At 39.3% G+C, this 17285-nt stretch overlaps 1 protein-coding gene across 5 annotated transcripts in view; it reads left to right on the top strand.

The window, feature by feature from the left end:
* Positions 1 to 16166, top strand: part of LOC128689431 (microtubule-associated protein futsch) — a 151569-nt gene extending 135403 nt beyond the window's left edge. For all 5 annotated transcript variants that reach the window (XM_070086321.1, XM_070086320.1, XM_070086319.1 and 2 more), the window contains one exon: positions 12143 to 16166. In XM_070086321.1, the coding sequence (XP_069942422.1) occupies positions 12143 to 14527 (2385 nt within the window). In that variant the 3' untranslated portion in view covers positions 14528 to 16166. The remainder of the gene's footprint in view (positions 1 to 12142) is intronic.
* Positions 16167 to 17285: the final 1119 nt, after the last annotated feature.

Here is a 17285-nt window from a genome sequence, read left to right as displayed (position 1 = left end):
TTGTAACAATGGATACCTATCATTATCTGAGAGCTGGGATAATGTGCAGACCCTGTGCTGTAATGACCTACATTGTTGTCTTTACAAAATACTATTTTAAAATCTCTAGTGATAGGCTTGATATTAATTTCTAACATTGAGGAAGCTGGAGGAAAGTGCTGGAATAGCCTTACCCTAACTGTTTACGCAAGTGTGGGGGGATTTAACTCTTGCACCCTTCCAGGTCTTTTTAATTTCTTTTTTTCTCTTACACTCAAGGATCAAGTGGTGCTTTCCCATTGACCAGGGAAGGACCTGAGTTTAGGTGCTCTGCCTCTAACCACACAGCCTCACACACAAACACCTTATATAGTCATATTTTTTATTTAGACTTGAGCATTATCGTGTGTCTGCAACATATAATTATTGTTTGTGCCTGTTTTCTGAGAACCTTAGGGATCTATACACAATCTATACACAGTGTGAACTGTCTTTTTTAACTGCATTACTATATGATTTTGTCTCTGTGAGTAAGGGTCGCTTTTTCAGCAGAAAAGACTTGTTTTTTAGGCATGCTCTAACTCGCCGGTTTAGCTTATTCGGCACGATATATATATATATATATATATATATATATATATATATATATATATATATATATATATATATATATATATATATATATATATATATTATTTATATATATATATATATATATATATATATATATATATATATATATATATATATATTTTATATATATATATATATATATATATATATATATATATATATATATATATCTATATGTGTGTGTGTGTGTGTGTGTGTGTGTGTGTGTGTGTGTGTGTGTGTGTACATTATATATTTTAACAAGTCGGCCGTCTCCCACCGAGGCAGGGTGACCCAAAAAGAAAATACTTTCATCATCATCCAACACTTTCACCTCACTCACACATAATCACTGCTTTTGCAGAGGTGCCCAGAACACAACAGTTTAGAAGTATATACGTATAAAGATACACAACATATCCCTCCAAACTGCTAATATCCCGAACCCTCCTTTAGAGTGCGGACATTGTACTTCCCATTTCCAGGACTCAAGTCCGGCTATATAAAAATAACCGGTTTCCCTGAATCCCTTCACTAAATATTACCCTGCTCACACCCCAACAGATCGTCAGGTCCCAAATACCATTCGTCTCCATTCACTCCTATCGAACACGCTCATGCACGCCTGCTGGAAGTCCAAGCCCCTCACCCACAAAACCTCCCTTACCCCTTCCTTCCAATCTTTTCGAGGACGACCCCTACCCCGCCTTCCTTCCCCTACAGATTTAAATGCTCTCCATGTCATTCTACTTTGATCCATTCTCTCCTAATGACCAAACCACCTCAACAACCCCTCTTCAGCCCTCTGACTAATACTTTTATTAACTCCACACCTTCTCCTAATTTCCACACTCCGAATTTTCTGCATAATATTTACACCACGCATTGCCCTTAGACAGGACATCTCCACTGCCTCCAACCGCCTCCTCCCTGCTGCATTCACAACCCAAACTTCACACCCATATAAGAGTGTTGGTACTACTATACTTTCATACATTCCCTTCTTTGCCTCCATAGATAACGTTTTTTTTTGACTCCACATATACCTCAACGCACCACTCACCTTTTTCCCCTCATCAATTCTATGATTAACCTCATCCTTCATAAATCCATCTGCCGACACCTCAACTCCCAAGTATCTGAAAACATTCACTTCTTCCATACTCCTCCTCCCCAATTTGATATCCAATTTTTCTTTATCTAAATCATTTGATACCCTCATCACCTTACTCTTTTCTATGTTCACTTTCAACTTTCTACCTTTACACACACTCCCAAAATCATCCACTAACCCTTGCAATTTTTCCTTAGAATCTCCCATAAGCACAGTATCATCAGCAAAAAGTAACTGTGTCAATTCCCATTTTGTATTTGATTCCCCATAATTTAATCCCACCCCTCTCCCGAACACCCTAGCATTTACTTCTTTTACAACCCCATCTATAAATATATTAAACAACCATGGTGACATTACATATCCTTGTCTAAGACCTACTTTTACCGGGAAGTATTCTCCCTCTCTTCTACACACCCTAACTTGAGCCTCACTATCCTCATAAAATCTCTTTACAGCATTTAGTAACTTACCACCTATTCCATATACTTGCAACATCTCCCACATTGCTCCCCTATCCACTCTATCATATGCCTTTTCTAAATCCATAAATGCAATAAAAACTTCCCTACCTTTATCTAAATACTGTTCACATATATGCTTCAATGTAAACACTTGATATACAATCCTCTACCCACTCTGAAACCTCCTTGCTCATCCGCAATCCTACATTCTGTCTTACCTCTAATTCTTTCAATAATAACCCTACCATACACTTTTCCTGGTATACTCAGTAAACTTATTCCTCTATAATTTTTACAATCTCTTTTGTCCCCTTTCCCTTTATATAAAGGGACTATACATGCTCTCCGCCAATCCCTAGGTACCTTCCCCTCTTTCATACATTTATTAAACAAAAGTACCACCCACTCCAACACTATATCCCCCCCCCCTGCTTTTACATTTCTGTCATGATCCCATCAGTTCCAGTTGCTTTACCCCCTTTCATTCTACGTAATGCCTCACGTACCTCCCCCACACTCACATCCTGTTCTTCTTCACTCCTAAAAAATGGTATACCTCCCTGGCCAGTGCATGAAATTACCGCCTCCCTTTCTTCCTCAACATTTAAAAGTTCCTCAAAATATTCTCGCCATCTACCTAATACCTCCTTCTCCCCATCTAATAACTCCCCTACTCTGTTTTTAACTGACAAATCCATACTTTCCCTAGGCTTTCTTAACTTGTTTAACTCACTCCATTTTTTTTCTTATTTTCATTAAAATTTCTCGACAGTGCCTCTCCCACTCTATCATCTGCTCTCCTTTTGTACTCTCTCACCACTCTCTTCACCTTTCTTTTACTCTCCATATACTCTGCTCTTCTTATAACACTTCTGCATTGTAAAAACCTCTCATAAGCTAACTTTTTCTCTTTTATCACACCCTTTACTTCATCATTCCACCAATCACTCCTCTTTCCTCCTGCCCCCACCCTCCTATAACCACAAACTTCTGCCCCACATTCTAATACTGCATTTTCAAAACTCATCCAACCCTCTTCAACTCCCCCACTACTCATCTTTGCACTAGCCCACCTTTCTGCCAAGAGTCGCTTATATCTCCCACGAACTTCCTCCTCCCTTAGTTTATACACTTTCACTTCCCTCATACTTGTTGTTTTCACCTTCCTCTTGTCCCATCTACCTCTTACTCTAACTGTAGCTACAACTAAATAATGATCCGATATATCAGTTGCCCCTCTATAAACATGTACATCCTGGAGCCTACCCATTAACCTTTTATCCACCAATACATAATCTAACAAACTACTTTCATTACGTGCTACATCATACCTTGTATATTTATTTATCCTCTTTTTCATAAAATATGTATTACTTATTACCAAATCTCTTTCTTCACATAGCTCAATTAAAGGCTCCCCATTTACATTTACCCCTGGCACCCCAAATTTACCTACTACTCCCTCCACAACATTTTTACCCACTTTAGCATTGAAACCCCCAACCACAAGTACTCTCACACTTGGTTCAAAACTCCCCACGCATTCACTCAACATTTCCCAAAATCTCTCTCTCTCCTCTACACTTCTCTCTTCTCCAGGTGCATATGCACTTACTATAACCCTCTTTTCACATCCAACCTTTATTTTACTCCACATCATCCTTGAATTAATACATTTATAGTCCCTCTTTTCCTGCCATATCTTATCCTTCAACATTATTGCTATTCCTTCTTTAGCTCTAACTCTTTTTGAAACCCCTGACCTAATCCCATTTATTCCTCTCCAGTGAAACTCTCCCACCCCCTTCAGCTTTGTTTCACTTAAAGCCAGGACATCCAGCTTCTCATTCATAGCATCCACAATCATCTCTTTCTTATCATTTGCACAACATCCACGCACATTCAGACTTCCCAGTTTGACAATTTTCTTATTATTATTCTTTTTAGTAATCTTTACAGGAAAAGGGGTTACTAGCCCATTGTTCCCGGCATTTTAGTTGACTTTTACAACACGCATGGCTTACGGAGGAAAGATTCTTATTCCACTTCTCCATGGGTATAAAAGGAAAAGTATTAAGACCAAGAATTATTAAGATAAAATCAAAGAAAACTCAGATGAGTGCGTATAAATAAACGTGTACATGTATGTGTAGTGTGACCTAAGTGTAAGTAGAAGTAGCAAGACATACCTGTAATCTTGCATATTTATGAGACAGGCAAAAGACACCAGCAATCCTACCATCATGTAAAACAATTACAGGATTTCGTTTTACACTCACTTGGCAGGACGGTAGTACCTCCCTGGGAATTGACACAGTTACTTTTTGCTGATGATACTGTGCTTATGGCAGATTCTGAAGAAAAATTGCAAAGGTTAGTTGACGAGTTTGGGAGTGTGTGTAAAGGTAGAAAGTTGAAAGTGAACATAGAAAAGAGTAAGGTGATGAGGGTATCAAATTATTTAGATAAAGAAAATTTGGATATCAAATTGGGGAAGAGGAGTATGGAAGAAGTGAATGTTTTCAGATATTTGGGAGCTGAAGTGTCGGCGGATGGATTTATGAAGGATGAGGTTAATCATAGAACTGATGAGGGAAAAAAAGGCGAGTGGTGCGTTGAGGTATATGTGGAGACAAAAAACATTATCTATGGAGGCAAAGAAGGGAATGTATGAAAGTATAGTAGTACCAACACTCTTATATGGGTGTGAAGCTTGGGTTGTAAATGCTGCAGCGAGGAGACGGTTGGAGGCAGTGGAGATGTGCTGTTTAAGGGCAATGTGTGGTGTAAATATTATGCAGAAAATTCGGAGTGTGGAAATTAGGAGAAGGTGTGGAGTTAATAAAATATTAGTCAGAGGGCTGAAGAGGGGTTGTTGAGGTGGTTTGGTCATTTAGAGAGAATGGATCAAAGTAGAATGACATGGAAAGCATATAAATCTGTAGGGGAAGGAAGGCTGGGTAGGGATCGTGCTCGAAAAGGTTAGAAGGAGGGGTAAAAGAGGTTTTGTGGGCGAGGGGCTTGGACTTCCAGCAAGCGTGCGTGAGCGTGTTAGATAGGAGTGAATGGAGACGAATGGTACTTGGGACCTGACGATCTGTTGGAGTGTGAGCAGGGTAATATTTAGTGAAGGGATTCAGGAAAACTTGTTATTTTTATATAGCCGGACTTGAGTCCTGGAAATGGGAAGTAAAATGTCTGCATTCTAAAGGAGGGTTCGGGATATTAGCAGTTTGGAGGGATATATTGTGTATCTTTATAAGTATATACTTCTAAACCGTTGTGTTCTGGGCACCTCTGCAAAAATAATGGTTATGTGTGAGTGAGGTGAAAGTGTTGAATGATGAAAGTATTTTCTTTTTGGGGGTATTCTTTCTTTTTGGGTCACCGTGCCTCGGTGGGAGACGGCCGACTTGTTAAAACACAAACACACACACACACAGGCACATCTCCTGAAGCGCACATCAACCAAATAACTGCTGCAGCATATGGGCGCCTAGCAAACCTCAGAACAGCATTCCGACATCTTAATAAGGAATCGTTCAGGACCCTGTACACCGTATACGTTAGGCCCATATTGGAGTATGCGGCACCAGTTTGGAACCCACACCTAGCCAAGCACGTAAAGAAACTAGAGAAAGTGCAAAGGTTTGCAACAAGACTAGTCCCAGAGCTAAGAGGTATGTCCTACGAGGAGAGGTTAAGGGAAATCAACCTGACGACACTGGAGGACAGGAGAGATAGGGGGGACATGATAACGACATACAAAATACTGAGAGGAATTGACAAGGTGGACAAAAACAGGATGTTCCAGAGATTGGACACAGTAACAAGGGGACACAGTTGGAAGCTAAAGACACAGATGAATCACAGGGATGTTAGGAAGTATTTCTTCAGCCACAGAGTAGTCAGTAAGTGGAATAGTTTGGGAAGCGATGTAGTGGAGGCAGGATCCATACATAGCTTTAAGCAGAGGTACGATAAAGCTCACGGCTCAGGGAGAGTGACCTAGTGGCGATCAGTGAAGAGGCGGGGCCAGGAGCTCGGACTCGACCCCCGCAACCTCAACTAGGTGAGTACAACTAGGTGAGTACACACACACACACACACACACACACACACACACACACACAGAGTAGTCAGGCCATGGAATAGCCTAGAAAGCGATGTAGTGGAGGCAGGAACCATACATAGTTTTAAGGCGAGGTATGATAGAGCTCATGGGGCAGGGAGAGAGAGGACCTAGTAGCAATCAGCGAAGAGGCGGGGCCAGGAGCTGTGACTCGACCCCTGCAACCACAAATAGGTGAGTACACACACACACACACACACACACACACACACACACACACATGTACTTCAGCGTAGACACCACAACCCAGCTAATCATGAACTAACGTTACACACACACACACACACACACACACACACACACACACACACACACACACACACACACACACACACACACACACATGTACTTCAGCGTAGACACCACAACCCAGCTAATCATGAACTAACGTTACACACACACACACACACACACACACACACACACACACACACACGCTTATACAACAGGCCTAGTGTCTAATCGACATGTGCCTAGGACAAAATGGTAACTAACTAACATATATTTATATATTTATATATTTATATATATATATATTTATATATTTATATATATATTTATATATTTATATATATATTTATATATTTATATTTATATATATATATATATTTATATATTTATATATATATTTATATATTCATATATATATGCAAAACAACCATTGTGAAAGAATAATGAAATTCCAAGCGCTTTCGTGACAACTCACATTATCAAGGAACAATGATAATATATATATATATATATATATATATATATATATATATATATATATATATATATATATATATATATATATATGTATGTATGTATGTCGTGCCGAATATGTAAAACTGGTCAATTAGCAAGAACTCATTTAAAATTAAGTCCTTTCCAAAATTTCCTCTTGTACGTTTAAAGATATATTTTTTTCATTAATGTTAATGTAATTTTTTTTATTTTTGCACCAAAAGAATCTTAGAAAACTTACCTAACCTTATTATAACAAGAACAATTTATTTTAGCCTAACCCAACTAAATATATTTTAGATTTGTTTACAATAATTTAATACTAAACAAACACAATGAAATACATTTTTTTCGTTAGGTTCAGAATGATTTTGGCGAAATTATTGCATACACAAATTTTCACTTGTCCTATATGGCAAGATGAACGTTGCTATTTAAGCCAAGATCGCAAGTTCTGCCTGTTCGGCACGATATATATATATATATATTTATATATATATATATATATATATATATATATATATATATATATATATATATATATATATATATATATATATATATATATATATATATATATATATATATATAGGTAGGTAGTAGGTTGGTAGACAGCAACCACCCAGGGAAGTACTACCGTCCTGCCAGATGACTGTGAAACAGAAACCTGTAACTGTTTTGCATGATGGTAGGATTGCTGGTGTCTTTTTCTGTCTCCTAAACACGCTGGATAACAGGGATATCTTGCTACTCCAACTTACACTTTGGTCACACTTCACAGACATGCACATGCATATATATATACATACATCTAGGTTTTTCTCCTTTTTCTACATAGCTCTTGTTCTTCTTTATTTCTTCTATTGTCCATGGGGAAGTGGAAAAGAATCTTTTCTCCGTAAGCCATGCGTGTCGTATGAGGCGACTAAAATGCCGGGAGCAATGGGCTAGTAACCCCTTCTCCTGTAGACATTTACTAAAAAAGAGAAGAAGAAAAACTTTATAAAACTGGGATGCTTGAATGTGCGTGGATGTAGTGCAGATGACAAGAAACAGATGATTGCTGATGTTATGAATGAAAAGAAGTTGGATGTCCTGGCCCTAAGCGAAACAAAGCTGAAGGGGGTAGGGGAGTTTCGGTGGGGGGAAATAAATGGGATTAAATCTGGAGTATCTGAGAGAGTTAGAGCAAAGGAAGGGGTAGCAGTAATGTTGAATGATCAGTTATGGAAGGAGAAAAGAGAATATGAATGTGTAAATGCAAGAATTATGTGGATTAAAGTAAAGGCTGGATGCGAGAAGTGGGTCATAATAAGCGTGTATGCACCTGGAGAAGAGAGGAATGCAGAGGAGAGAGAGAGATTTTGGGAGATGTTAAGTGAATGTATAGGAGCCTTTGAACCAAGTGAGAGAGTAATTGTGGTAGGGGACCTGAATGCTAAAGTAGGAGAAACTTTTAGAGAGGGTGTTGTAGGTAAGTTTGGGGTGCCAGGTGTAAATGATAATGGGAGCCCTTGATTGAACTTTGTATAGAAAGGGGTTTAGTTATAAGTAATACATATTTTAAGAAAAAGAGGATAAATAAGTATACAAGATATGATGTAGGGCGAAATGACAGTAGTTTGTTGGATTATGTATTGGTAGATAAAAGACTGTTGAGTAGACTTAAGGATGTACATGTTTATAGACAGACCACAGATATATCAGATCATTTTCTAGTTGTAGCTACACTGAGAGTAAAAGGTAGATGGGATACAAGGAGAATAGAAGCATCAGGGAAGAGAGAGGTGAAGGTTTATAAACTAAAAGAGGAGGCAGTTAGGGAAAGATATAAACAGCTATTGGAGGATAGATGGGTTAATGAGAGCATAGGCAATGGGGTCGAAGAGGTATGGGGTAGGTTTAAAAATGTAGTGTTAGAGTGTTCAGCAGAAGTTTGTGGTTACAGGAAAGTGGGTGCGGGAGGGAAGAGGAGTGATTGGTGGAATGATGATGTAAAGAGAGTAGTAAGGGAGAAAAAGTTAGCATATGAGAAGTTTTTACAAAGTAGAAGTGATGCAAGGAGGGAAGAGTATATGGAGAAAAAGAGAGAGGTTAAGAGAGTGGTGAAGCAATGTAAAAAGAGAGCAAATGAGAGAGTGGGTGAGATGTTATCAACAAATTTTATTGAAAATAAGAAAAAGTTTTGGAGTGAGATTAACAAGTTAAGGAAGCCTAGAGAACAAATGGATTTGTCAGTTAAAAATAGGAGAGGAGAGTTATTAAATGGAGAGTTAGAGGTATTGGGAAGATGGAGGGAATATTTTGAGGAATTGTTAAATGTTGATGAAGATAGGGAAGCTGTGATTTCGTGTATAGGGCAAGGAGGAATAACATCTTGTAGGAGTGAGGAAGAGCCAGTTGTGAGTGTGGGGGAAGTTCGTGAGGCAGTAGGTAAAATGAAAGGGGGTAAGGCAGCCGGGATTGATGGGATAAAGATAGAAATGTTAAAAGCAGGTGGGGATATAGTTTTGGAGTGGTTGGTGCAATTATTTAATAAATGTATGGAAGAGGGTAAGGTACCTAGGGATTGGCAGAGAGCATGCATATTTCCTTTGTATAAAGGCAAAGGGGACAAAAGAGAGTGCAAAAATTATAGGGGGATAAGTCTGTTGAGTATACCTGGTAAAGTGTATGGTAGAGTTATTATTGAAAGAATTAAAAGTAAGACTGAGAATAGGATAGCAGATGAACAAGGAGGCTTTAGGAAAGGTAGGGGGTGTGTGGACCAGGTGTTTAAAGTGAAACATATAAGTGAACAGTATTTAGATAAGGCTAAAGAGGTCTTTGTGGCATTTATGGATTTGGAAAAGGCGTATGACAGGGTGGATAGGGGGGCAATGTGGCAGATGTTGCAGGTGTATGGTGTAGGAGGTAGGTTACTGAAAGCAGTGAAGAGTTTTTACGAGGATAGTGAGGCTCAAGTTAGAGTACATAGGAAAGAGGGAAATTATTTCCCAGTAAAAGTAGGCCTTAGACAGGGATGTGTGATGTCGCCGTGGTTTGTTTAATATATTTATAGATGGGGTTGTAAGAGAAGTAAATGCGAGGGTCTTGACAAGAGGCGTGGAGTTAAAAGATAAAGAATCAAACATAAAGTGGGAGTTGTCACAGTTGCTCTTTGCTGATGACACTGTGCTCTTGGGAGATTCTGAAGAGAAGTTGCAGAGATTGGTGGATGAATTTGGTAGGGTGTGCAAAAGAAGAAAATTAAAAGTGAAAACAGGAAAGAGTAAGGTTATGAGGATAACAAAAATATTAGGTGATGAAAGATTGGATATCAGATTGGAGGGAGAGAGTATGGAGGAAGTGAATGTATTCAGATATTTGGGAGTGGACGTGTCAGCAGATGGGTCTATGAAGGATGAGGTGAATCATAGAATTGATGAGGGGAAAAGGGTGAGTGGTGCACTTAGAAGTCTGTGGAGACAAAGAACTTTGTCCTTGGAGGCAAAGAGGGGAATGTATGAGAGTATAGTTTTACCAACACTCTTATATGGGTGTGAAGCATGGGTGATGAATGTTGCAGCGAGGAGAAGGCTGGAGGCAGTGGAGATGTCATGTCTGAGGGCAATGTGTGGTGTGAATATAATGCAGAGAATTCGTAGTTTGGAAGTTAGGAGGAGGTGCGGGATTACCAAAACTGTTGTCCAGAGGGCTGAGGAAGGGTTGTTGAGGTGGTTCGGACATGTAGAGAGAATGGAGCGAAACAGAATGACTTCAAGAGTGTATCAGTCTGTAGTGGAAGGAAGGCGGGGTAGGGGTCGGCCTAGGAAAGGTTGGAGGGAGGGGGTAAAGGAGGTTTTGTGTGCGAGGGGCTTGGACTTCCAGCAGGCGTGCGTGAGCGTGTTTGATAGGAGTGAATGGAGACGAATGGTTTTTAATACTTGACGTGCTGTTGGAGTGTGAGCAAAGTAACATTTATGAAGGGGTTCAGGGAAACCGGCAGGCCGGACTTGAGTCCTGGAGATGGGAAGTACAGTGCCTGCACTCTGAAGGAGGGGTGTTAATGTTGCAGTTTAAAAACTGTAGTGTAAAGCACCCTTCTGGCAAGACAGTGATGGAGTGAATGATGGTGAAAGTTTTTCTTTTTCGGGCCACCCTGCCTTGGTGGGAATCGGCCAGTGTGATAATAAATAAATATATATATATATATATATATATATATATATATATATATATATATATATATATATATATATATATATATATATATATATATATATATAGATATATATATATATATATATATATATATATATATATATATATATATATATATATATATATATATATATATATATATATATATATAGTGCCGAATAAGCCAAACCGGCGAGTTAGAGCATGCCTAAAAAACAAGTCTTTTCTGCCGAATAAACAGAGTGAATTTTTTTTTTATAAATCTGCTAAAATCGATCTGAAGATAACGAAAAACTATACTGTATATCATTGATTTTAAGTAATGTTCAATCAATTTAAACTGACCTGTGATATATTATGGCATAATTATATTAGGTTAGGCGAGGCTTCTAAGAGAAGAAACGGGAAGGGAAGGTAATCAAGTTTGAGCCAAAGAAGGGAAAACTATCTCCGGCAGACGATGCAACATCCCCCCAATGAAAAGCAGGGGTGTCACTAGCACGTTAAGAGACCATACAATAAGTGTCAGGGGCCCGAGACTGTTCAACTGCCTCCCAGCATACATAAGGGGGATTACCATCAGACCCCTGGCAGTCTTCAAGATGGCACTGGACAAGCACCTAAAGTCGGTTCCTGACCAGCCGGGCTGTGGCTCGTACGTTGGTTTGCGTGCAGCCATCAGCAACAGCCTGGTCGATCAGGCTCTGATCCACCAGGAGGCCTGGTCACAGACCGGGCTGCGGGGGCGTTGACCCCTGGAACTCTCTCCAGGTAAACTCCAGGTCCCTAACCGGCATCAAGGCACAGCCCCTCTTTCCTTCCTTCTTGAAGGGACTGTAACGTTATATGCTGTGATAGTCTACTTCCGTAGACGGTCGGTCGCACAATGTAACACTATACTGCATAGTGTGACAACCTCCTCTTCTTTTTCAGGTGGAGTATGAGAATTGTGGGCAAAACAACAGGGACGAGTGTTTTGCTTACACCTTCGGTAGGACCGTGTACGATGATGAGGCACTGATTGCTGGCAGACTTAGTCGCAACCCGTCAGTGCGAAGGGCCAATTCTGGCGACGCTGACGAGGCTCCTTGCCGGAGGTTTAGGGCCTTACCCTCCGTGGCAGCAGACGACCCGTTTCAAACAGACAAGTCCCCAGACGTCTTTGTACCTACAAAACGAACCATTTTTACAGTGCACGGTGGAGTCCGTAACCCTGAGCAGGCTCGTGCAACTCCCACTTTCGTAGATAGTCAAGATGATGATCAGGATGTTGGCATGGCTCCTTGGCGCAGGAGTCACAGCCAACCCACCTCTCCAAGTGAGAATAACAGCACTCCATCTACCCCAGTGCAAAAGAGAAGAGACAGTTCCAAAGATGCTAGCGGCCATCATAGCAACGAGAGTAGGATTAGATCTAGTAAGCCAGAACTTGAAAGGTCCAAATCGGAAAATGGGGCTCTTATGAAATACCCACAAACTCAAAGATCTGATACAACAGAAAATGTTAAGGTAAAAACTCAGAGCGATTTCTCCACCAAAGAAACTGAAAGAGATGAAACACGCGTAGACCTTATTACAGAGGAAGTTAAAGTAGTATCACAAGAAGTAGTAGATTCTAACATCCTTGCAACAGAAGAAGCATCGGGAGAAGATTTATTAGAAGGCCAAACACCTTCTACAGACATTTTCAATGTAGATGTGTCCCTTCCTGACGATGTTTCATCGTGTCAGACCCAGCAGGTGGCTCCATCCCATCTGTCTACTAGTACAGCCGTCACTGCTGTTCTCCTTCAGATGCCACCACCCACAAGTCCACCAATAGAGTCGAAAAAGAAAGTTTTGGAAGCTGTCAACGAGGGAGTTCCCGCAGTACGAAACATCATTCAAAAATTTAATCAACGCATCACAGAAAATCAAGAACTACTTGGAAGTCCATTCCGATCCCCGCCAACTACCCCTCCCCCGTGGCAGTCTCCTCGTACGCAAAGGAGAATGTTAGCAGAATTAATGGCTCTTCACGCTAAGAAAGGAAACGACAACTCTCTGGGTAATATTACAATAACCCAGCCAGAATCGTCTCATTCCCTGAGTGTAAACCCTATTAGTGGTGTTCTGAAGTCTCTAAGTGCTTCGGTAATTGCCTCTAGTCCTGAACTCCCACAGCAGGTGCAGCGATCTGCAAGTGGTTCACTTGTTCAGAATAGCAAGTCTGGCACCAGTGATGTTCATGTGGACACCACTGGACTTCTTACCTCGCCACATATACCTAAACCCAAAGATCCAAGAACCGGTGATAAGCGAAGTGGTTCACCAGCTGCCAGCCCTGCCATAACGCCTGTTCCTACTGACCCTGACACTTCTTGTGACTTGGACTTATCATTGGACGACCCTGACCAGGTCTTGCATGACCGCACTACAGCAACACCTGAGAGCAGAAGCCCTGCGGCTCACATTCGTGCACTTAAAATTAAGAAAGCTAAGGAAGAATTTCTTGCACGTGGAGCTGCCCCATTAACAGCAGAACAAAGGTTCAGTGGATGTCATGACCAAATAAAGCTTAGACACCGAAGTGGCACTGCAAGCACAGAGGAAAGCTGGCGAGAATCTGATGAACTCTACGCAGGAGGACCATCACCTCTTCCTTCGCCCACTCCAACAGAAGTGAGTTGCCAGGATAGAGAAGAGACGCATGAAAAACCACCACGAGCCTCTTCTCGGCGGCGCAACATTCCAAAAAAGGATTCATTCCGAAGGCAGAGTGCTGGATGCCTGATGGAAGACTCAGCTTCACAAAAACTTGCGTCACAGGTTGTTAAATCTGCCTCATCCGGAGTCCTGGCAAGTGGAAAGAGACATTCACGGTATTCCATAGATTCGGAATCTCCGGATCGCAGAAAGACGTCATTCGAACCATGTGCTGAGCCAACCAAGTCATCATTAGGAATATTCAAGCTATTTAGACGTAATAAGAATAGAGATAAAAAAGATATGCCCTCTGTACAGAGGTTATGTCGACAGAGTTTGCTAGTAGATTTCGCCAACGGAAAAGGTCGTACACAGAGTGCTTCTCCTCAACCACGCTGTGACTCTTCTCTTCGTGCTTTACCAGAAGTTGAAGGTGAAGACGCCTCAGAAGCTGCACGCTCATCAAAGACTCTACCAAGAGGAAGCTCTGGAGAAGCAGCCCTTCCTGCTCCTTCCCGTTCGTGCCCTTCGTCTCCAGTGGCCCCTCATCGCTCCCGCACATCCAACTGGCTGGCCCGTGGCCGGCAGATTTTCAAAAGTCGCTCTCCCTCACCCGGCAAGAAGCCACGGTGACACGAAGCTCAAAATCTGCATCATATATTATTACTCATTAATTTGTAAGACTACTTTGTTGTACGAATCTGTTAATTGTCCCTGCAGTTCTGAAGTTTATATATGCACTGTAACAATAGCCATCCTGCATACTTGGACACAATATTCACCTCGTCAATATTCCTATTTCAGTTGTTGCAAGAGTAGGATAAATTCTGAAATTTATAGTTTCAATATGAATTTTGAGTGCATGACATTTGGAAAAGTAAAATTTGCATATGAAGAAATGCACATTTAATTTTTCATTATAACTGTGGCCTTGCTGTACCTTTTTTTTTCTTTGGTCTTTACCTTTATTGTAAAACGTCCAAAGCTCTTGCTAACACATGAGCTGCCTGTTAGCAGCTATCTTGAAACAGTATGTACTGAGCGGACCAATTGTGCCACTGTAGTCTGAAAAGACTTATTATTGTTCTAGTCAACAGAAGAAACCGTCCATATCTCTTATATCTTCGTTTGTATGAGGCAAATTGCGGTTGTAGAGTAGCTAGTAATATATACACAGCTCCAAAACAATCTGCAATTGTCATGCCTAATAAGCTAAAATAGTCAGACAAACTGAACTTGTCATATAAAAAAAATCGAAAAAAATATGCATTAATAGATACATTCACGTGAATTAACATTATATGCTGATTTTTATATTTTCACCAAAACAAACTGCAACCTAATCTAACCTTGCTAAAATTAACATAACATAATAAAGCTCCTGTCCAAGCTTTTCAAGGTCAGGCTAAATTTATTTAGTATTATTTAACATTGATGAAGCATTTCGTTATATTCCGATTAATTTTCTCGAAGATATTAACCAGTGAATTTGCACTTATTTAGGAAAATGATTCTTGCCGTAAAAAGCAAGTCGGTTTAAAAAGCACGACATGACGTTGGTACTAATATTTGTGGGGTTGTTAGTACCCACCTGGTTGTAAATTATTCTTTGCCATTTTTGGTCACATGGCCAGACGAGTGCCTTTGGTCTTTGTGCCAGTGTCTACTTGAAATTTTAGTAATAACGTTAAAATTTGTACATGAATATACTATATATATAGTTATTTTTTGTATAATACAATAAGAGTAATACAAGGATTATTCACTCATGTTTTTACATTTATAGGTGTTTCACTCTATAAATACAATCATGTGCATTTTACAGTGCACATAAAAAATTAGAAGAGCTTAAAGCATTACATACAGTCATAATTTCACATATATTTTACATATAACGTAAGTCAGTATTAATTTATATATGTATGTTTGTGTACTAATGATTACACAGCAAATTGCAGTGTTACAGGCTGAGTAAACTTGACCTGGAGACCATATTTTGTCCACCTTTTGTTTTAAGACTTTACAGGGCCATTAAGTCCACAGAAAAACATTATTCATAAAGTATACTTTAAATCCCGGTAGTTAAAACATTATTATTATTATTATTATTATTATTATTATTATTATTATTATTATTATTATGAGAAGCGCTAAATCCATATGGGCTGTACAGGGCCTGGGATGGGAAGGATAGTTCCAGTACTTGGATCAAGAGCCCTTCACCAGAATCAAAGCAAGCCCCCCCCCACCTTAAAGGGCACGTAGACCTCTACAACATATATATATATATATATATATATATATATATATATATATATATATATATATATATATATATATATATATATATATATATATATATATATATATATATATATATATATATATATATATATATATATATATATATATATACACACACAAGGTGCATCATGGATATTTGTAAATAAAACAAATTTTTACAATCAGTTTTTAACTTCATATTCAATGTATTTTGTATTCCTCATTATTATAGTTATGAAAGGGAGCACAAAACCTGTACAATTAAAACATCGACTGAAGGGAAGGAAGATATGCAGGCTTGGTTCAAGAAAAGGGAGGGCAGCTCCAATTCCTTGGAACAAGAGCAACTTTGAAGGGTGTGAGCGAACGCATGAGGGGATAAATATATATATATATATATATATATATATATATATATATATATATATATATATATATATATATATATATATATATATATATATATATATATATGTGTGTGTGTGTGTGTGTGTGTGTGTGTGTGTGTGTGTGTGTGTGTGTGTGTGTGTGTGTGTGTGTGTGTGTGTGTGCCTGTGTAGTGCAGAATAAGTAAAACTTGCCACTTAGCAAGACCTCATTAAAGATTAAATCCTTTCTCAAATTTTCTCTTATACATTTAAAGATACATTTTTTTATTTATGTTAATATAAAAATTAATGATTTTGTACCATACGAACCTTAGGAAACTTACCTAACCTTATTATAACAAGCGCAGTTTAATTTAGCCTAATCCAACTAAATATATTTTAGATAAGCTTACAATAATTTAATAATAAACAAACACGATGAAATATTTTTTTTTTCGTTAGGTTGAGAATAATTTTTGCGAAATTATTGCATACACAAATTTTCGCTTACCTTATTCCGCAAGAAATGCGTTGCTATTTAAGCCAAAATCGCAAGTTTTACTTAGTCCACACACACACACACACACACACACACACACACACACACACACACACACACACACACACACACACACACACACACACACACACACACACACACACACACACACGGGGCCAGGAGCTAGGACTCGACCCCTGCAACCACAAATAGGTGAGTACACACACACACACACACACAC

The sequence above is a fragment of the Cherax quadricarinatus genome, chromosome 18, assembly GCF_038502225.1.
Source record: "Cherax quadricarinatus isolate ZL_2023a chromosome 18, ASM3850222v1, whole genome shotgun sequence".
NCBI lineage: Eukaryota > Metazoa > Arthropoda > Malacostraca > Decapoda > Parastacidae > Cherax > Cherax quadricarinatus.
The sequence above is the reverse complement of the archived record's forward strand: the minus strand, read 5'-3'. Positions and strand labels throughout refer to the sequence as shown.